The sequence below is a fragment of the Parasteatoda tepidariorum genome, chromosome 4 (genome assembly GCF_982258835.1).
Source record: "Parasteatoda tepidariorum strain Cologne lab strain chromosome 4, Ptep-v5.0, whole genome shotgun sequence".
Lineage (NCBI taxonomy): Eukaryota > Metazoa > Arthropoda > Arachnida > Araneae > Theridiidae > Parasteatoda > Parasteatoda tepidariorum.
The window spans coordinates 107808184-107830702 of record NC_141758.1 but is presented as its reverse complement, the minus strand read 5'-3'; the positions used below and the strand labels follow the sequence as shown (position 1 = coordinate 107830702).

The following is a 22519-nucleotide window of genomic DNA, read 5'->3' as shown; positions in this document are numbered from 1 at the left end:
AAGCTTTTCGATGCTAAAAGACAAAGTTTTAAAGTTCAATTTTTTAGAATTAATTAAGAAATGTTTTTTACAAACAAAATAAAATAAAATTTCATAAACAAATATTTCACATGAAGGGAGGAATCAACATTAGAGTTAAATATAATTCCAATTTCAAATAGATATTCTACGGAAATTGAAAATAATTCTTTTGAACAGAATGGACAAGAAACAAAATTCAGTTTAATAAAATATATTGTAGGCTAATAACAAATCACACACACTACATATAAAACTTTCATATGTATAAAAAAAAATCAATGATTGTACTCTTTAAAAACATAACAAGAAAAGATACATGGACAATCTTAATTAAACTAGAGATTTTAAGCAATTTATTCTTTTTTAAAAGATGGTGGGACATTCAGAGGACATTATATATAGTAGCATTAAGATAAACATAAATTTATACTTCAAAACCCTGAAACCAATCATGCAAGATCTGAAAAATTCAGGGTATTTTAGAAGTACAAAAACACTCCTTTCACATTTGAAAAAAAAGTATAGTTCTGAAAAGTATAACAAAGACATAAGTTAGAATATAACTTTTATATATTTCAAACTTTTGAGTATCTAATAAAAATAAATAAATATTAACCTGTAAATAAAATTTACAACATCATATCATTAAGTATGAAATGTCTGTCAAGACTTCTCGATTACTATTAATAAGTTTTAAATGAATGCATATTTTTCACTATAAGCCAATTTAAAATCCAAAAGCATGTTTCAATGAAAATATTATAATAAAATAAAATACTAATCAGGTATTATTTCGACATGATTTACATACTTGTAAAGTAAATTACAATCAAATAATTTTTAAGTAACTGAATTTAAACCAAGGCTGTCAAAGAAAACTTTGAAGAGATTTGCAATTAGTTAAACGTTAGGTCCTATATGTTAAAAGAAATTTCTGATTTAAACTAGACAGCAAAGTTTTCTAAATAAATAGCCGGTTAACATTTAACGCTAAAAATATTTATTTAAAAAAATTAAATAAAAAAAAAAGCATTTGTTAATTTTTTAAAAATACAAACATTTTATACTGAATGATATAATATTTCCAAAATAAATAAAAATAGCTATCTCCTAAACATAACTAAATAAATTTCAGACATAAATTTATTCAATACATAATTAAATCCACTACCAATCAATAAAACAAAAATCATAAATTTATCAATAAACATTATATTATTCAGAGCAATTATATTGAATACTCTAACACAACATATATGCATTGATGATTGCACAACTAACACTTATCTCTATATATATCACCATTATGAAAAGGTGTGCATGTTACAAATATAAATGAGTGCAAAACATCTGACTAGGAAATACAAGTATACTGAATAATAACAGAAATTCAAAACAGGGAAAATGGAAGTCCATTAATCTGCAAATACTACAATATTTAAAACAAATTTTTCCTAATAAACACGAGTACAGTTTGATGGGATATTCCTTTCTTTTTTTTTTTTACATCACACTGGCTTTAAAAAGTGAGACATAGATAGTAAACAATAGAGTGTAAAACAATTTTTTTTCCGAATATCAAAGGCTTAAGTTGTTTACATATTTATAAAAATTTTTTTTGATTAAATTAAGAAACATTAAGGTCTACTTCAGAATAGGACTAAAAGTTTCCATTTTTGAGACAAACTAGAAAAAAAGGTGAATTTAAATTTTTTAAAAAGTATAAATATAAACAATTTTTGTTTATGTTCAAAGTTCAATACTATTAAGTTTTGAACATAAAGTAACAATAAAATAATTTATAAAAATATAACATTAAGTCTTCCTAAATCTGCATGAAAACCTTAATTTTCATTGTCAAATATTTATGCTTTCAATTCCAACCAATTTTTAGGTTAGATAATTACCCCCATAGCAGAATCGTGGCGACATTGTCGCAGAGCATTACAGAGATAATGCAGAAAGATTTTTTATTTGGGAAGTTTTTCAAATCGATAAAATCCCATACAGTTAACTACAAAAAAATTTTTTTTGAACAGTAGGATATCGCCAATAATATCAGACTATCTACTGTTTTATATGTATATTAAAAAAAAAAAAAAACTTCTTACATTTATAATTAAGAAAAATATATACTGGTCTATTATGACCATGAAGGCATATATATATATATATGCTACTATTAAAAATTAATTTCAGAAAGGTATTAGTACAAGAGAGAATTGTCGCAGAAAGTTCAAAAAAATTTTGCCACAGGGATTATTACCTTGACTAAAGATTCTAGGAGACTTAAATGCTACATTTCATATAAAATTATTTTTTAGTATCACTTTACATAACAAACTTAAAATTTTAATGAGACAAAAAAAAATTTTTTTTGTGTGGAAAATATATGATCATAATACAACTTTTCAACCAACTTGAAATTATGAAAAAGCGTATTTTGTGATACACCCTAATGTATAGTAATCAAATATAGAAAGATTTTTCATGAACAACAAAAAAATCTGCAACGTCTTTTATTTGGCCATCATCAAGTGGAGCTCAAACCTAACCTAAAGTTTAATAAAAGACTTTGAAGGATCACCAATTTTTGAGGCCCATTCAGACCACCCTGTTTTAGAGTTCATGAGGAACTGTTTTTGGCACATACACAGTCACTTGTATGAACAGATCCCAGAAGATACTTTCAGTATGGAGAGAACTTGTTGCGGTCCTCTTTCTTCATGCCGGCCGCAGTCGCCGTTGCTGTCCTCAGCTTGTAAGACAAGTTCTTTGCTTGGAATTGTTTGAAGTTTGCTGCAAAAAGAGCAGCTGCTGCAGAATTGCGGAGGAAAGCAGCTGGAGCAAGACCCAGAGCCAAAGGGGATGGGGTGGTTTTGACAAGCTGCCCCAGAGATGCAGCTGTCAAAGGACTAAGTTGGGTAGCAGCCAAAGATGGGGCAAAGCTCATGGAAACTGGACATGTTCCAGCCACTGATTTCGGATCGAGTGTCTTGTGCCTTTCAATACTAAAAAAAAAAAAAAAAAAAAAAAAAAATCAATATTAAGGGAATTGCATTTTAAAATCAACAAACAAAATGTAACTGCTAAAAGCACGGGGAGAAGTTTGTGATTGTCTAAACATTCTTGAAAATACTTAAGAATTTTTTTTTTTTAAATAAGCTTAACCATACTAGACAACATAGGAGAAATAAAAAAAACGGAAATTTTACTAGCGGTATTTCTTGGGCTACGAGCAAAGTTTTGATACATCGCGCATAATCATCAGGGATCTGTCTGTCTAGGTTTTTTTAGAGTACCTATTTCGTGAAAATTTAAACATAAATTGTGAAAATTAAAAATTACATTAAAAAATCAACACAAAAATCATTAAAAAATCTATGGTAAAATAAGAAATTATTTTCAAAAATTGTCACTACAAATAAAAATCATTTATGACTGGTAAATTTCTATATATTTTCCCCCATATATTAAAAAATAATTTTGCTATTGTAAAATCTCGAGCTTAAAATATATCCAAATTTAAAAATCCATTTTCCATTGTTAAATTTCTGTTTGCATTTAACAGTACTAGAACTTAAAGTTATGTTCATTATGAGAACATTTTCGACTAGGTCATACAGAAAAAAGTTTCACAAGGGAAAAAAAAATTTCATAAATAAAAATATCTGATAGAATAAATTTACAATAATGTTTAAGATAATGTTTGAATGTTTAGAATGATGCTCGAATTTAGACTTCCTGCATAGTTTATAGAGAGATAACCTCATTGTTTAATTTTAAAAAACTCTGGAATTTATAGTTTTTTTATGGGGTTACAAAAACAAAATTTTAAGTGGTAGAGAATCTCAGAACTTGCTTTTTTTAAAGTATTTTGTGGAACTACTGTCTTTTCTAAAGTTGAATTTGTGAGTGTAAAAAAAATAAAAATTAGTATTTCCTAAAGTTTTAAGGTAAAGTGCTTTCTTTAAACTTGGAAGTAAAATGATTTTGTTAAATTTTAAGATAAAATATAGTAGTTTTAGTTATTTACGTTGGAATTGTATATATATAAATTAGATAAGGATAAAAACGTGTCAGTCATTCCTATTTTGCTTTTTCTCATTACAAATTGTCATCTTGTTTCGCATCATTCATCATTATAATGAGTTTGTTTTATTTCATCTTAATTATGACCATCATCATGATGACAGGTATCATGAGTTAATGTCTAAATTTTGTTCAGCTGCCGTCAGTTTTCAATAAAGGATAAACTATTCTCCTCAAAGTCAGACTGCATGCAGTAATTCTGCTAGAATTTAGAAACTACGGGTCCTCAGAACTTCCATATTTTATGTCCCTTTTTACTAAAAGACAGTACCTCTTTAAAATATGAGTTTGTACCCCTCTGCTAATATTCATATTCATAATTATTCTATTCATTAATAGATAAAGCAAAGCATTTCACAAAAATTCTACTTGAACAATGAAGGCTTTTAATTAAAACTGAACAAATACCAAAAGCAACGAAGTGATGATACTCAGAACTGCTTTAATTTCTCCTTCAGTTATTAATGACTAACAAAAAAACAAAGAACATTATGCAGGGTGCATAGCAAAATCTTTCAACGAAAATTAAGCACCTTTTAAGCATGCAAAAAATATTTTTAAGTACTATATACTTTTACAAAATAATTTTCAAAGACTTTATATAAAAGACTTCATGATAAAATAACTACTGACAAAGAGTTCTTTCTGACAAAGAACTCTTTTCTTGATTATATTAGCCATTATAAAATGCTCGAGAAATTTTTCGGTTCAGGTGGAAAATGAAGCCTAAATTGAGAATATCTTACAAAAAGCAGCAGAGTTGCACATGGGAGTGCAATAATCTCACCGAACCAGGTCTATATATATGCATGCACAAATTCTCAAGTATTTTATCAAACATGTAAAATGATTGGCGCTTTCATATGCTAACGACCAACGGTACACCGAAATAGATTGTGGTTGAATTAATTGCAAGAACGTTGAATAGAACAATGTGAAAAGGATGCTTTTACACAATATATGGCAAAAATCAACATCCCCTTTTCGAAAAGGGAAAATTAAGCACTTTTTAAAAACACCCTATGAAAAAAGCACCTTTAAGAGCTTTTAAAAAACGAAAATAACTACCTTTAAGCACTTTTTAAAAATGTTAAGCACCATGTTAAATATATTTAAAGTTTCATTATAATTTTACTTATATAAACCTGCTGGTGCAATACTTTTTTCTCACTCTGGAGAATTACGTGTCAGAGGATGCATCATAATTTATTTTTTGTGTCACCTCTATAATGGACGTGTTATATCCATTTTTGTTAAAAAAAAAATGGTGAGTCAGCCGGACATAAAGTAATATTCAATACTGAGGTGGGTATAAATATACAAAGAAAATAATTAATAGTTACTTTGCATTGATGAGATACTGAGCACAGTTTACAGCAGCTGGAGTTCCAGTGATTGTTACAGTTCGATCTTTTGAGCCTTCTTCTGTATTAGATACTTTGACAATGGCTCCAGAAATTTGCCTTTATAACAAGAAAGAAATATTGAACAGATATTGATAAAACTTTTATCAAAGAGAGAAGAAAACAAGGTTAACAGGTGAAATTTCTTATGATACCTGATTTCATTTATTTTTGTTCCCCCTTTTCCAATAATACAGCCAATAAGTTCATTTGAAATGGTCATCTCAGCTGTAGAAGTAGGAGAAATTGAAGCTGCTCTGCTCAAGTTACGAACACTGTTTGCTGCAGCCAAAGATGCCCAAGCTAAAGACAAGAGAAAAATTTGGCAAGATTAGTAACAACTTAAAAAGGTTGTCAAAATTGCAAAATTTTTAAAATTATCAAATAGAGAGTTGCAATAGTTTCTGATATTAGGACAAGTATTAAGCCAATCAAAGAATGAAACTGATTTCAGAAAAGGACATAAAAAATAATTTTTAAAATAACATTTAAAATAATAAGTCAAAATGAAAAAGTGCTAAAAGCAGCTAAAACCAAATTTGTCTTATTTCAATAATTTAGAAAGTTTGAAACACAAATCAGGCAAAAAACGAAGAATTCTAAAGATATGTATGTTAGCAAAACAGCACATCATCAGGGGACATACTGTCTGCCAACATTCAGGAGTCTTTCTTTTGTTAGTAGTAATACCAAACAGTGGCGTAGCGAGCTTAACTCGCGCCCGGGGCACAATACCCTTTTAGCGCCCCCCCCCCATTCGAAAACCATATAATATTATATGTAAAATATATATGGTTTATATATAGGCGACTTGGATTATAGCAAATTAATAAATAAATAAAGTCACAGACTCAAGCTAGGCTTTAAATTTGAGACAAAAAATGTAGTTGAGAGAACAAGACTAGATTTTGAAATGTATATGATCATCTAGAATTAGTTCAAAAGATACCTATTATTTATTTTACATATTTATAAAGAAATATTTTAAAAACACGCAGTTTTTAAACAGTAAAAAAGTAAATATTTATTATCTCTAACGAGATACATATATTTAATAATCATATGATTATAATACATTAATAAAACTATTACTATGTCTAAATTTTCCGTGCTTTTGATGAAGAGAATGTATCAATAATATCATCAAAATTGATCATTTAAAATTTTTCTCTTTCCACACTTAAAAATGCTAGGTCACTTAGGCGATCTGTCAAAATTAATTTTAATTTGCTGAATGAACGTTCGCAGCTAGCAATTGATACTGAGATAGTCAGGAGTATTTGAAATGCCACTCTCAGATTTGGAAAAACATCTTCTTCATTCGAGATTGATTATAAAAGTAAGAAATTCTAATGGAGTTTTAGGTTTAATTTCTTTTCTACTAACATTTTGCTGCCCCATATTTTGATAAAAAAATTCTATTACATTGAAATCTGTATTATAAAATTCACCCAGATTTTTAAAATTTTTTTCAAGGTCGTTATTAACATTATCCTTGTTTAATAAATTTTCAACGTCTAGTAGAAATCCAAATTTGAAATTAAGGTCACTTAATCGTGTACACATTTCTTGTTGGAGACGATCAAGAGTGCTTTTCATAACGCGAGAAATTTCACTTTCTGCGGAAAGCCCACCATACGTGCCAATTCTCCAGGCACGTATTGTTGTATCCATATCCCATTTTTCACAAAGAGACTCTGCTTTTTCTATTACCTCTTTACAGAGCTTGTCTCAAATTTCGGCTAGTTCAGTCGCTAATGATTCAAGATCATGGAACACTTCTCTAAAATCTCTAGGATCTATTTCTCTAGGATCTTGTAATCTGAGCTGCACACGATCAATCCTTCTTAAGATTTCATACCAGAAATGAAGTAAAGTTATAAAACTAAAGGTTAGTATATTTTGCAACAGAATTATAGCTTCACTTCTGTTGTCACTTGTAGTGGTAGTGTGCTCTGCTAACTTTTCTATTAGTTCTTTCATATTCTCTAGCCCATAGATGATAGCGATAACAGCTTGTATTCTAGCGCTCCATCGCGTTTCAGATGTGTGACCTGCCATCACGGCAGCATTATCGTAACATTGTGATCTGCAGTTTGTTAATGAAATTTCATCGTAATTTAATTTCTCTAAAATTGTATTTTCGATCGAGGCTGCATCTTTAGCATGTATTTCAATAAAACTCAAAAAAGATTCTTTGATGGAACCTTTTTTATTGATAAAATCAGCATCTACATATCTAGCGACTTGGGAGATTTGTTCTCGATGAGAGATATCAGGAGTTCAATCAAACAAAAGTCCATAATATTTATTTCTTTTGATATCGTTTATTAGTTGATTTCGAACTGTAGATGCCAGAAGATGAATGAATTGATTTTGAATCTGTGGTGACAAATATGAGAACAACAAATTTTTCTGTTAACAAATTTTTTCATACTCTATTCACTTAATAATAGAAGCGTCGAGCAGATGTAGTATGTAATCTTATTTGATTTATTACTTACCAAGAATGCCTTGAACTTGAAAGGTAGTAACATAGTGAAATGTACAATATAATTTATGCTGACATTAAACTTAAATATAATATTTAATATTTAATAACATTTCATTTTTATTCTAAGCAGAGCGCGATAACAAGGACGTGAATTAAATATTGAAGTATATTTAATATGAATATGAATTTAATATGAATATGAATTTAATCTGAATATGAATTTAATATAATATTTAATATGAATTAGATATTAAATATTATGAATAATATTTATGAATTAACATTTATTATATTACACTGGCACTAATTTAAAATATATTTTCCAGAAATCAATTATAATAAAAAAAAATTATCCAGCAATTTTTTGTTTTGCGGACCATTTGGCGCCCCTTTGTGAGTAGCACCCGGGGCATGATACCCCCCCTTGCCCACCCCTCGCTACGCCACTGATACCAAAATATATTACCACTGACAAAACTGAATTACCACTGACTAAACTGATTCACTAAATTTTGGTATTACCACTGATGACAGAGAGGTTCCTGTATGTTGGCAGACAGTGTGTCCCCTGATGAAGTGCTGTTTTGTTAACATCCATATACTTCGTTTTTTGCCTGATTTGTGTTACCAACTTTTGAAATCATAGGTATTAAGCCTAATTTATTGGTAGGTGGTTCATTTAAAATTTAGATGGATTTCTTGCTAAATGAGTGGAGAAATTTAACAATTCGTTCAAAAGTGTGATAAGTAATGTATGAAAACAGTAATATATAGCTTCTTCTAGTAAAACTTTTGTTTAATAATATTTTTATTGAAAAGTTTTTACAGAATGGATATAAAATAAAAGTTAATTATGATTGTCCAATTTCATTAAAATAACATCTTACATATTATAATTATTTGTATACTATTCTCTAATAAAGAAAATATTTTGTAGTAAAAAGTCATGTATTTTCTATGAATCATGTAACTTTTATAGTTGTACTGTATATCGACAAAAAATTTATGATTACAAATTAAAATTATTATTACAATTGGCAGCCCATTTCTTGAATCTTATCCTGGCACCTTTTAGATCAAAATAATTTCTAATGAGAACCCAGAGAATACAGAAAGTTTATAATGTTTCACAGAAACTTTTGGAAAGCGTTGAACACACTGATCTCGATTAAAGGTAGAGCATTGTTGATAGGAAACAATCTGAATAGCTTAACTTTCATTCTCACCCTGTGATTATTAATTTGAGCATTATGGGTTGGAAAATAGAAAATTCTCGAAATTTTCACAAAACCAGAAAGGTAAAAAAATATATTAGTGCTTTTTAGTTTGATGAGGCAAGCAATACACCAAATAATTTAGACTGGTGCTAAACAATCATCATTTATTAAATATATATTGTTTTGTATACTATTGAACATTTTCAATTTTGTTTTGGGTGACAGCCTTTTTGTTGTGGAAGAGATTCTAAAACAGTAGAAGGATTTGCATTTGGTTAACGAAACTTTTTTGAATGCTTTTTAAAACATTAATGCGCCACCTATTAATTTGTCGAAAAAATAATATTAACAATAATATATCCACATCAATGCTTCAACTTTAAATACCGCAGGAGCATTAAACATGAAAAGAAATTAGATTCCTTTGATATTTATTTTCTCTCCTTTGTTACCGTTTATCCCTCTTTAGCTGATTAAATTTTAATAGTTTAACCACCAGCTTCAAGGTAATTTTTTATCTGAATATTTATTCAATAAAATGAGATTGGTTTTTTAATACCAGCTGAGCCTCAATATATCTTCAATACCAAAAATTTTACCTTGGCCACAGTTGGGTTCAAAATTGGATCAATGACCTATAAGAACATGCACCGAAAGACCAATATTGGGATGTCTAGATTTTTTAATATTGGTCCTAGAATGACCTATATAAGGCCCATATTGGCCAATATAGAACCCACATTGGCTAAATAATGGATATAAAATATCTTGTGAATTTGACAATTCTATATAGGACCGATATTGGCTGTAAAAAAATAGGGTGAATCGAAAAGTTTTATATAGGGCCAATATCAAAAAAATAAACGCCCTTTGAACCCTTACTGAGCCAAGATTCAGGAATACTGGCCCAATGAGGGACCAAGTTATTTTGCTGCTAGGGTTCTGATATCTTTTATTTTCCAGTATGTATTGTCTTGCTTTAATCCCTTAACGATTGGTTAATTTTCAAGAAAACGGTAATAAAAGTGCCGATTTTTTCATTAGTGCTATTTGATTAGGGCTGACATCTAGTTTAAAATAAACTAACTATCTACAATTACCTTAAAAATGTCCTGGTACTGTGTTCTCGTGTGTAAAATGAGAAATAAAAAGTTTTCCGGGCAAAAGAAATGAATTAGTTTTATTCTTATTGGTGCGTTACTACTGAACACTTCAGACAGGAAAAATCACGGGAGCGAGAGATAGAGGGCGAAACCTCACCCTGTCATTTTCAGGGGAGCAAGAAGGAAGGGGTTAATGGTTCTGCGACAAAAACTACTCTTTTAAAGTTAATAATACACGTTTAGATAATTTTCAAAATTGGAAAATTCCTGTGTCTATAGTTCAAAAATGCTGCTTTTTTTAAATATTTATTTATGATATTTTTTTTTAAAAAATTGAAGTATTCTAGAGAAGGAGAACAGTCACTTTTAATGCAATTTGAGGATAACACCTCAAACTACAGTTAACGTTTGAACTTCTGGTGATCAGGATATGACTGCAGAAGCTGAAGAAGTGTACAAAGACGAAACAGTACAACAATTGGAGATTCAAACAATGAGGAGCGTCACGTATTGCGATGAAAATGAACAGCAAATATCTAAAATTTATTTTTTTGTGTTAAGAAGAAATTATTGTGTTTGGTCTGAAATTTCCAAACATTTTAAATGATTTTGCTCTTATTTTTTCTTCATCACAAAATATTTTCACATTCAGTACATGACTTCTTTTAATAAAATTTTTGTTACACTCATTATAAATTTATTCATGGAAATTTTCAAGTCCATTTCTGCTTTATTATTTTTCATACATTTTATGCCATTATTTATGCTTATGCAGACCTGCATTCATTGTTTTTCCTGTATCTATAACAGGGTTGAAGATTTGGACATCCTAAACTAGTTTTGGACAGTTTAGTTGGACATGGGGTTTACTATCTCAAACTGACTAAAACTGTCTTAAAGTGTCCAAAACCTTGACCATTGGTAACAAGTAAAAATTCTATGTGTGTATCCATTGTACACATAATAATTACATATATTAACAAATATTTGATACTTTTTTAGAATTTGCTTTAACTTATTACAAGAAAATAATATAATATAATAGGAAAAGAACTATAACTTTTGAAGCTCCCCAATTCATTGAACAACAAAAGTGAATACCATATCCTTTAAATATTAATAAATATGCTTTTAATACTGATAAATTATGTTTTTGTATAAGAATAAATAAAGTAACATTAAAAATAAAAATAAACTTTTTAAATAAAACCAAAACGTTTTTTCATTTTGCCTCTTGCTCAAAAGTTAACCTTATATTTTTTGGATAATTTTTTTAAAAATTGTGACATAATTTGAGTAAAAGGGTTTTGGACAGTTTTTGATAAAGGGGTCTTGAACCGGATGGTTTAAACCCCATATTAAATCGTAGACTTAGACCATTCTGTCCAAAACCTTGCCAACTCTGATCGATAAATCTGGTATCCTATTGCTGCTCACCCTTGATCTCTTCAATCTTGAATCAGAAATCCACGTTCAGTTGGGAACCACTGACCAAATAAATAAATGTTTACCTGAATCTAAAACTGTTCACTAAAAATATATATATATATATATGAAACGTGAGACATAAAAAAAAAAAAGACAGAGGATAGAAGAAGCGTAAAAGTAGGAAGAAAGGGTCAATGGCTACCTTGAGGTGTCGCGGAGTGCCCAGGCAAGAGGGGTGCAGTGGAGGCATGCTGTAGGGTTGCCAGTTGCTGCAGCTTGTTCAGCTGAGGGGAAGAGAGAGGGGTGGTCATCACACACATAAACACATGGGATCAACTGGTTTCCCCTACCAAAATCCTGACTCAAATACGCCCATGATCAATAAATTAATTAAACAAATCCTGAATGGTTCATTTAAATCGAAATTATTTTAACATTTAATCGCTTCTCTGATTATTTTGAGTTAACTCTAGTACGTATATAGTGCAAAAATTTATCATCCCATAAAACCTCGGGTTTAGCAGAATGTGTCAGTGCATTTTGTTTTATCGCGCTTTTACTCAGTCGGAAGCAATAAACGCAATCCGCTGTAATTGGAAATTTGCCAAGTTTTATTTGGGAGTTTTAATGTTGGACTGCACACGTGTTTTCTGCGACTGTATACACGATGGTTGCTGAATTTACATAGCAATAAGAGTAATAAAAAAATGGCATATTTCTTCACTGATGTATGAAAAGTATCATTTTGTGTTGTACCTTGTTTTAAGAACTATCCTACAAAGACTCATATTTAACATATTTGCTCAAGATGACAGGATAGTTAACTGATTTTAAATTAAATGATCCTTACACATAAAAAAAAAAATTCAAATTTCAACCTTTTGTTTTAGTTTCTTGTATTTATTAATAAAATAAAAAAATATATTGATTTTATGCAATTTTTTTCTTAAAAATAATAGGTAAGGGAAGTGGCATTTGCTATTGGAACAAAAAGAGATGTCAGTATTTTGAACACATGAAATTTGATGTATTTAATACAAAAAATGTTCTTCTTCCATGGATTAAGGGAAAAAAACATGTTTTAAATAGATTATTACTTGATAAAACATGCATTTTTAATTAAAATGTCCTTCATTTATTATAATCCGAAGGCAAGCTGTTTGCTTCGCAAATATTTCTTAATTATTTTGTTTATTAAATAAAATAAATTTACTATGATTAGAAGATTCATAGAAAAAACTGCAAATCTCAATAACAGGACTTTTAGAATTGTAAACTGGACAACTCTGCAAATGCCAAAAGCCTTTTTTCTGCAAAATTTGACAGTGAATTGGGAGATATAACCTATATCCAACCTTAAGAATATATCCGATCAGACAATGATGGGCAACAGCGTTTAAAACACGCATTTAATGAATAATGCACCAAAAAATCCATTTTAAAAACAAGATGTTTCCACTTTCATTAGGTATCACTACCTGTCATGGTATTTTATTTTTAGGAGATATAACAAGGAAGAGAGATGCAAAGTTCACTTTAGATCTAAGCATAGTTTTATATTTTTTATTGTAGTCATTTATGGGTCTTGTCTAGTAATATCGTTTTTTTCTTCTTTTTTTTTACTTTCATAGACACGTCATATCTTTTAAGACATTGCTAAGGAAACTTTAAATGAAACGCATTTACAAAATAGTTGAAAACATTCTCATGATGATGGTACAAAATGACATGATAGTGAACGAAAATGTTCATAATAGAGCAAAATGAATTTTCTCATCATCAAATTTCACTAGTATGTATTACATTTAAAAAATATATCTGCTTGAATGAAGTTATTGTAAAATAAAATACTTTAGGATGGTTCATGTTTTTAAAATTTCTAACCACTCTTTTCAATAATGAACAGAGGTAGTGGAGAATGATGTTGTTGAATATAAATAATTACTGAACTTGATGGTTAAGATTAATCCAAGTCACCTCGCACTGCCTTGACCCTTTTTATTCAATCGGGAATAATAAACATAGCATGATAAGCTTTGTGCAGTATGATGCAATTGCATTGAAAGTGTAAAAAAAAGGATAATTAGTGAAACAACCAATTTAATTGGCAAGTGGCCAGGATAGCCTGGTTGGTTAGGCATTGCGCCCATGTCCAAGCCCACAAATATTTCATCAAGCATGTAAAATGATTGGCGCTTTCATATGCTATGAAACGACGGTGCGCCAAAATGCATTGTGTTTGAATGAATAGTGAAAATGTTGAATAGAACAATGTGAAATGTGCTTTTGAATAATACATGGTGAAAAGCAACATGGTAAAGAAAAAATATCTCATTTTGGGAAAGGGAAAATTAAGCACTTTTTTAAAACATCCAATAAAAAAAAAACCTTTAAAGGCTTTTAAAAGCGAAAATCGAAAATAAGCACCTTTAAGCAATTTTTAAAATTAGCCTGTTAAATATATTTTAGTTAGCAGAAGCAAGTGTAGTGAAAATATGATTTTGTCCTAATGAACCATCTCTGTGCAAAATAAAAAGGACAATCGAGAAAGTTACTTTTTACTTTCAAGTTTTTTGTTTTTGTGGATGGACTAGTGTTAGGTTTACCACTCAAGATTCATGGAAGTCTTTATAATTTGGTGATTTTACATAAATATCTGCCATGACTTCCTCCTAACCACATCAAATAAAATTAAGGGAAATCTTTTGAAAAAGTATTCTAACACGTTTATTTCATAAAATATTTATTAAAAACAAGTAATAATCAAAATAACTGCCAATCCTGCTTTTTTTGATATTGCACAATTATTTCTTCCGAGACTGAGATGAAAAAAAAAAAAATGAGTGCACATACGTAATAACTATACAGGAAAAAAAGTATCCTTTATTTATTAATTTTCATTTTACTATCTTTTCCCCCCATTTTTAAAAGGTATTCTCATATACATCTTATGTATCTTCTGTTTTCTTAAGGCACACAACTTAAGGCATATTAATTCTGCATGATAAAAAAATTAATAACTAGAACCAATTCAGGAAAGTGTTTAATATTTTAGGGGCATTTTTGGTTAATAAATCAGGATTTTGGCAACCAAGGAAACTAAATTATATCCACTAAATAATAGCATGAAAATTTGTGGCTATTTTATTAAAATGTTTTCAAAAATAATTTAGGCTTATTATTGTAAATAGAAAGATAGGAGATACATATCGTAAACTATACATCAAAAATCTTACATAAAAGGAGTGGTTAAATAAATGTATCTGTAATTAAAAAACTGAATACAAAATCAATATGATGATAAAAACCTGTAAGCAAATGAAGGATTGTTAAGACAACAGGAAAGGTAAAATGTAATAAATAATAAGTGTTAAGGCACAAACACCACTACATCTATATTAGAACACCCTTTTGCAATACAATAAGTGAAAGAAAAGCATGTTATAAAAGAGAGTTATTACCAAATTCTAAACATGTGTTTAAGTATAAATATAAAATTTAAGTAGCATCAAATTTAATTTATAATAAACAACTGTCCCTATCATTTGAGGATGATTATAATAAAAACATATATTTTGTATGCATTATTCTACAATATATTTCAAATTAGCATGTTTCAGGCAATTCAGTTTAGAATCGAGATTTTGACGAATTTAAAAGTGCATATGTTTCTTTGATTTGTACTCTATGAGTGCAGTTATTGATACTGACTAGCCAAACAACATTCTGAATTTAAAAATGATTTTTGGCTTAAAATAAAAATATGCTTCATATTACCACAAATAGTAGAAATAAATATCAACATAAACAGAAAAAAAACTTGATAATATTTAATAATTTAGCTAAAACTAATATTAGCAATATACAGGGCCTGATTACCGAAAAGACACAGGAAGCAAGTGCTTCCCCTGTAAAATTCTAGGGGGCCCCCCAAATGACTGAAATTAGGGGCCCAATTTCTTATTTTTGCACTGCACTAGTGAACGTTCATTTTCTGCATTGAAAAGAATAAAAAATCGGTTGAGATCAACTCTTTCAAATAATAAATTAAGTGGTTTAGCCCTTTTAGCAATAGAGAGTGATATTACAAATAGGTTACAATTTGCAGATATTATTGAAGATTTTGCGAATTTGAAAGCGAAAAAAAAGCCTATGTAATGGTAACCTATGAGTTTTTTTTTAAATCTTTCTTCTCTATCATGCGTGCTCAATTTAATTTTACTCTGCTTTTTATTGTTATCTATCAGTACAAAAAATATTTTTGTTTCATGTTTGAAAATTATTTGGTATGATTTTTCTGGTGCAGTAGCAATAATTTATGCTGAATTAGAATTTTGTGTTGTTTTGCCGCTAGTAAACAAATTGGCGTAAAATAAGAGACTAATCTTGCAAAGAACCTTTCGTATAACAACAAGAAATTTTATAATTTAATTTAGTGAAATATTTAAATTTTGTTAACATGTTTTTGCTACTATAAAGCATGTAAAGAAGGGTCCAACATGATTGCATAGGATCTCTGTATTCCTTTCTAAGGTTCTAATAGTTTTCACATGGTTCTCGTCTCTTTAAAATGTATTGTTTATGGGCGAAAAATATCAAAAGTTTATTTTGCCCAAGTTAGGGGGCCCCCAAAATCCTATTATGCTTCCCCAATTTTCAGAGGTTAATCGGGCCCTGGCAATATATATAAATAATTTTAAGAATTACAACAAAAAATTTAGAGGTTAATTATCGTAATATAAATATTTAATGCAGTAACAAGATCTGTTACATTTTGTTTAATTCCTGAAGGGGAAAAAACAGACTTGATACTTTCTACTCTAAATGAAAATGTATCTAGAAAGAATATTTTCAAGCAATATGCATATACAGTAGGGAACCGATTATCCGGAACGGTCGGGACCATCGCTATTCCGGATAACTGATTTTCCCGGTTTTCTGAATCGCTACAAAAAGCCGTTTTTTTAATTGTTAAGCCCAACTAAAAAAACAAAAATAGTTGGAAATAATCTTAAAAAGAAGAAAAAACGATGAAGCAATACACTAATGATTATTTCCAAAATGATGGTAAGGTAAACCTCTTTAAAAAAAGAAAGAAAAATCGTAAAATCTTACAAGGAAAAAAAATTTTTTTTTTAAAAATGGCGAGAAAATTTATCGAATTTTGTTCCGGTTTTTTGGTTTTCCGGTTTTCTGATTTCCGGATACCGGGTTCTGTACTGTATTATGAAACACAACGATTATGTTTATGTTACGATCGGTTATGTAATGGTTATGTTTATGTTACAACAATTATGTAAATATATTAAAAATGCCTACTAGTGAAAATAAAAACAGCAGCTGTCGCCATAGCAATGCATGCAATGACGACGCATGCACACTGTTTACTCTTGAACACAGTTGAAAAGTGTGTGGACGCCATCAAATCCAACCCAAGACCCATTTTGCTAATGGGTAATAAAATAATAATAAAGGAGTTTCTTTTAAAGCAAATAAAATTCCTGAATAAGATACAGATTAAGTCAGAAAATAAAGATTCTTCTTTTCGATATTCACTGATGAACAATAATGGAATCATCTTTTCCCCTGTTTGAAATCTGACTTCCAAAATAATTCCATCAATGCGGTGTTTTTGATAATGCAGTAGAAGAAACTCAAAATTACGGGAAATATTTTTTATTACAGGCAATGGTGCAATTTTATTTACTAAAATATAACTTATTTAAATTTTAAAAAAAGAAAACAACGTTCAGAAATTACAACTATGGATTTATCTTCTATCTTAACCCATTTCCAAAGGTGTGCAAACGTACCATTTCAATAAATATTTTTCATCAACACTGTGGCGTATAATTTTCACTAATTTTATTACTCTGCTATTATCAAGGGTTTTGAAGACATTCATAAATTATTAGTAATTCAATTGGAGTAAACACTTTATGTTTTTAAACTATTCAAGTTTTTTTAAACTTAAAACTGTTATTCACAAATGAAATTTTTTGAAAATGTATAAATAGTCTTTTTGAGATTTATTATATGTTTTTATGATGTATTTAAGATGCAAGTCAGTAAACAAAAAATAAAGAATGGAACAAATTTCATAAAAAACTAGAATACAACTAAATGGTTAGTTCATTGATTGCCTTTACACACTATTTTATTTCTTAATATAATTTTTCATACATAAATTTTTCATGTCTTAATGAATGTAATGTAAGCATATTTCAATGAAAATAATATGTAATTTTTATAAAACTTCTATATTTGTCCTAAAATGGCTTAAGTAATATGTTGTTAATTTAAAATTAAATTTTAAAAAAAAATTATAAGTTTGTGCGTAGATTTTTTAAATCTATTCTATGTTTACACATACGAATTTCACTATAATGCATGTTTGGGCAAGCAAAGATTTTTCAACAATAACTTAAAAATGTTTTAACTGGAATGATTGTGTGGATAGTACAAATCTTGAACTTGATATAAATCTATTTTGTTATTTAGCTAAGTGTGGTTTTATTCTATCTTTTTTTAAGCCTTATAATAAAAAGTTCCAAATTAATTTTAAACATTAATTTCTTGTCTTTAAATTTTACTAACTATTTACAAATTCAAATTTAGCTATAAGTTTGGATAAGCAATATTAGTCTCCACTAGATTAAATTAGGGTTGCTGGTAAATTATGCAGGTGGTAGTGCAGATTGATTTAGAAAATTCTGCTACAGTAATAACTAACTACAGATTTCCAAAATAGCCATGTTGTATTATCTTAAATAAAAGGAAACATACAGTTTTGTAAAATTTTTTGTTAGCTTATTGTTTTAAGTGTAAAAGGAAAATAATAGACAGTACAGGGGTTTTTAAAATTTGATTAAATACATTATAATAGTGATATTTATTTTTAACCTTAACATAGATAAATAAAATTCCAATAAAAGCAAAAACGGAGAAAGAAATTTACATATATTTTTTTTTAAATACAACATGTATTTAAAGTTGCTTTTCAGAATTACATATTTCTTTCTTACCTATAATCACAGAAAGAATAGGCAGAAATAATTAGCAAGAAAGATAAAAAAAAATTATTAAAACAGCAGAATGTTGGAAGATAAAATAAATATCCATAATTCCAATGAAACATAATAATTTTATCACTTACAGAAAAAAGATCATAAAAAAAACGAAATTAGTTTTTAACTCTATCAACTATGAATATTTAATAAAAAAGCAGACAAGAGGCATGCATGAATACCTGGGCACATGTTCAATTTTAAAATGTTTTTATCAATATTATACAAGCATAACTTAACACGGTAATATTGCCTTTATATAATACATTCAAATTGTTAACTTTTGTATTGGTAACTTTTATATAACATACAATATTAATTCTATTCAAGTTATTTTTAAGTGTAAACATTTTTATTCACCCGGGCCTGGAGCCGATTCAACAGCATCACTAATAGGGATTGGAATAATAGATCAGACTTGTTCACCACAGTTAATATTTAAAATTAATAGCACGAGCATGGCTTTGAAATTAACAATCAGAAAAATCAAAATATTTAATGAAAATTGAACATTTTAATTTTATTTGTCTGACTCTCGCACGTTTAGATTTTTCATTGGCTATCAAGCTCTGAAATTAAAATGTGTGCTCACATCGAACTGATAGTACGTCAGTAAGAGCTAGTGGGCAAAGAGACAAAAGGATTAAAATTCCCTTTAAAATTCTTGAAGGAAATCCTTCTTCTCGAAAAGTTCCTTGCAAAGTCTGAGCTATGGTCAGAAAAACAGTGTTTTATATAGGTTTTATAGTATTATTTTCACAGCGACCACACCTGTTAATAAAGAATATCTCGTAACACTGCATGTCATGTTAAACCAGGGACATTGACTGAGTATGAATGATAATCCTAATTTCAGGTTATGTCAGTAAGAAATCACATACACTAAAAGAACCACACAAAAGATAACTTACATCCGGATGCGGCAAGGCATATTGTCCGGGCATCGCATAAGCCTGTGCACCAGAAAACAACAAGGGTAAAACAGCTTGCTTGGGCCGATATGGAATAGTTGCTCCTTTCGGTGGAGACTGAAAAAAGAAAGAAAAGGGTACATATAAAATAATAAAGAAAAATTTTGAAAGGGTAGCATGCCCTTTAGGAGTGTTTTAAACAAGTTCATTAACCTGAAAAATTGTTTTTGCCTAGTTAGAACATTTGTTAAATCTAAAAATTTGAAAATGACTTTAAAAAAACAAAACAACATGCATCGCAACATAGTGATAAATCTGCTTTATGAGTGCTGGAATGATAACATTTGGCAATGATTTCAAAATCAATCTTCATTGCAACATAGCATATTTGATAAACATAATACATGAGTGTTGAAATTAGATGAATGTAAAAATTCATTAAACTGTAGTATTTGAGAACAACTTAAAAAATAATCTTTTGATAACACAGAATATTTTATTAAAGTGCTTCAGGAGTACAACAATTGACTGAATAACAAGTAATATAAAAAAAATAAATTAAAGTCCATTCCTACTTAGGCCAGCAAAGAAAATTTTTATTTTAGTTACTTTTTATTAAATAATTAAAATTTTTTCACCCATATAAAACTATAATTACATATAACTAGTAAATTAATATTTGAAAAAACTGTATTAACATCAAGTTTCATCCATTACAAGAATAAAAAATTGTATTTGTATTTTGAGTGGATGAATAAAAAAGTATTTTATTAATGATCTAAAATTTGAAAAATATATATAAATATACATAGGAAGAGTGTGAACTGATAATAGGAATTGGAAGAAAAAAAGACATGTCGTATCAGACAACTATAAAAGTACAAATTTGGTGATGTGGACCACACTTGCTATCACGTAATGTTCTTTATTGAATTTATCTAAAATTATTGGATTTATAAAATGACTATTTAAATGTGTGCAATAAACTATATTTTTTTTGTTCAAATAGAGCTATAAGTTAGAAATTATCACTGATGTTATTTTTAAAGTTTGTGAAAAACTGAATCGTTTAAAGTAAAATTCAAAACAATGACTAACGCTTAACCCATCAGAAATATCCATTTCTCTTTTCGCTCATCCCTATTTAATGAATGAATAACATTTGAAAAAACTGTATTAATATCAAGCGTCATCCATTACAAGTATAAAAAAAAAATGTATTTGAACTTAAGTGGATGAATAAAAAGTATTTTATTAATGATTGAAAATTTGAACAAGATTTAGGGAGAGTGTGTATGAATGGAATAAAAGATGAGAAAATAGTTGAAGCGACCTATAAACTTACCTCCATCATAACACAGCATATCTGATAGATGCACTTTGTAAGTGCTTCAGCAGTTCCAGATATAGTTACAGCTCGCTCTGTTGAATTGGGAAGCATATCACTTGCAACTTGAATGGAAGCACCTGTAGCCTGCAAAGAGATAAGAATAACTAATACAGTCAAACCCCGCTATAGTGAACACGGCTTATAGTGAACTCCCGGATATAGTGAACGAAATGTTCGGTCCCGTGCCTTGCTATACACTTATAATGTTATTTTTTGTGGATATAGTGAACCAAAAAAGCGAGATAGTTGGATATAATGAACTTTTTTCTGTCTTCCACTGATTTTTTTCTTAATTTTTTTGTAATAATTTTGAAATCTCTAGTTCAAAATAAATACATATACAGATTTCTAAAACCATCTATAGAGGAGAATGTAGCGAAAAATTATCTGAGAGTCGGGAAGTGTTTCCATTTCTACTGTTGAGGATTGCTCATCAGCTAAAAATTACTAATTTTTTTTTTTTTTTTTTTGTACGCTAAACGAAGAGTAATGAAAAATAACAAATTGTTTGCTACTACATAATATTTTTCAGCCATTTATTTGAATAATGTGTAATAAAAGGGAGGAGTTTGGGAACCATTATAGTTAAATTGCCTGCGTAACGGATATAGTGAACTCCCGGTTATAGTGAACCGAAATTTCGGTCCCTTGAAGGTTCACTATAGCGGGGTTTGACTGTATAGCAAAAATGCCATTCATGACGCACAATGTTAAGGAATACTCTGATTTGTACAGATTATACAATACAATAAGTATCTTAAAACAATTAACATAAAAACTTTCTCCAAAATAAAATAAAACTGGTTTTATATTAACTATTGCTACATTTAAATACAGCAAAAACATCCGCTGGAGAATTTTTTTAATTCCATCTGAGTACATCAATACTATTAATTTTATGTGTAAATTGCTTGTTGAAGAGCCTATTGAATGCTGTATAATTTGAAACTCTGAGTACTAAAGATTCCAATTTAATATAGTCTTGCCTAATAGGCATAAAATGAGCATGGATGTTGCATTTGATAATTATGTAAAATTTCTTACTACTTTACTTAAGGCTTACTTTCGAAATAAGACTTCTATGGAAAAGAAATCATGGTAAATCTTATTTCTTAAACAGGTTTTTCTCTCTCTCTTTTTTTTTTTGAGAGAGAAAAACAGTTGAATTAATAAAATGAAATGCATACCAATTAAATTTGAATACTTTTACAACACACTGCAGATAATGTAACCTCAAGCATCAAAAGTAAGAATAAATTAATTTTACACTACAAGCACAGTTTTAATCTAAAAAGGTAAATAAATGAAAGAGAAAATTTTCTTTAAATAATCTTTGAAAACGCTGTTCTAAAATTAAAATTGCAGCATTTGCTTTAAAAAGTAAGCAGCTCCA

The 22519-nt window shown here is 28.8% G+C and overlaps 1 protein-coding gene across 4 annotated transcripts in view; it reads right to left on the bottom strand.

Moving 5' to 3' along the window:
* Window positions 1-1510: 1510 nt before the first annotated feature.
* The window catches only part of LOC107442066 (poly(rC)-binding protein 3), a 72604-nt gene continuing 51595 nt past the window's right edge, over window positions 1511-22519 (bottom strand). For all 4 annotated transcript variants that reach the window (XM_016055529.4, XM_016055527.4, XM_043050977.3 and 1 more), the window contains exons 7-12: window positions 21082-21210; window positions 19737-19853; window positions 11961-12042; window positions 5672-5819; window positions 5457-5576; window positions 1511-3032 (exon numbers count right to left, since the gene is read on the bottom strand). In XM_016055529.4, the coding sequence (XP_015911015.1) occupies window positions 2711-3032; window positions 5457-5576; window positions 5672-5819; window positions 11961-12042; window positions 19737-19853; window positions 21082-21210 (918 nt within the window). In that variant the 3' untranslated portion in view covers window positions 1511-2710. The remainder of the gene's footprint in view (window positions 3033-5456; window positions 5577-5671; window positions 5820-11960; window positions 12043-19736; window positions 19854-21081; window positions 21211-22519) is intronic.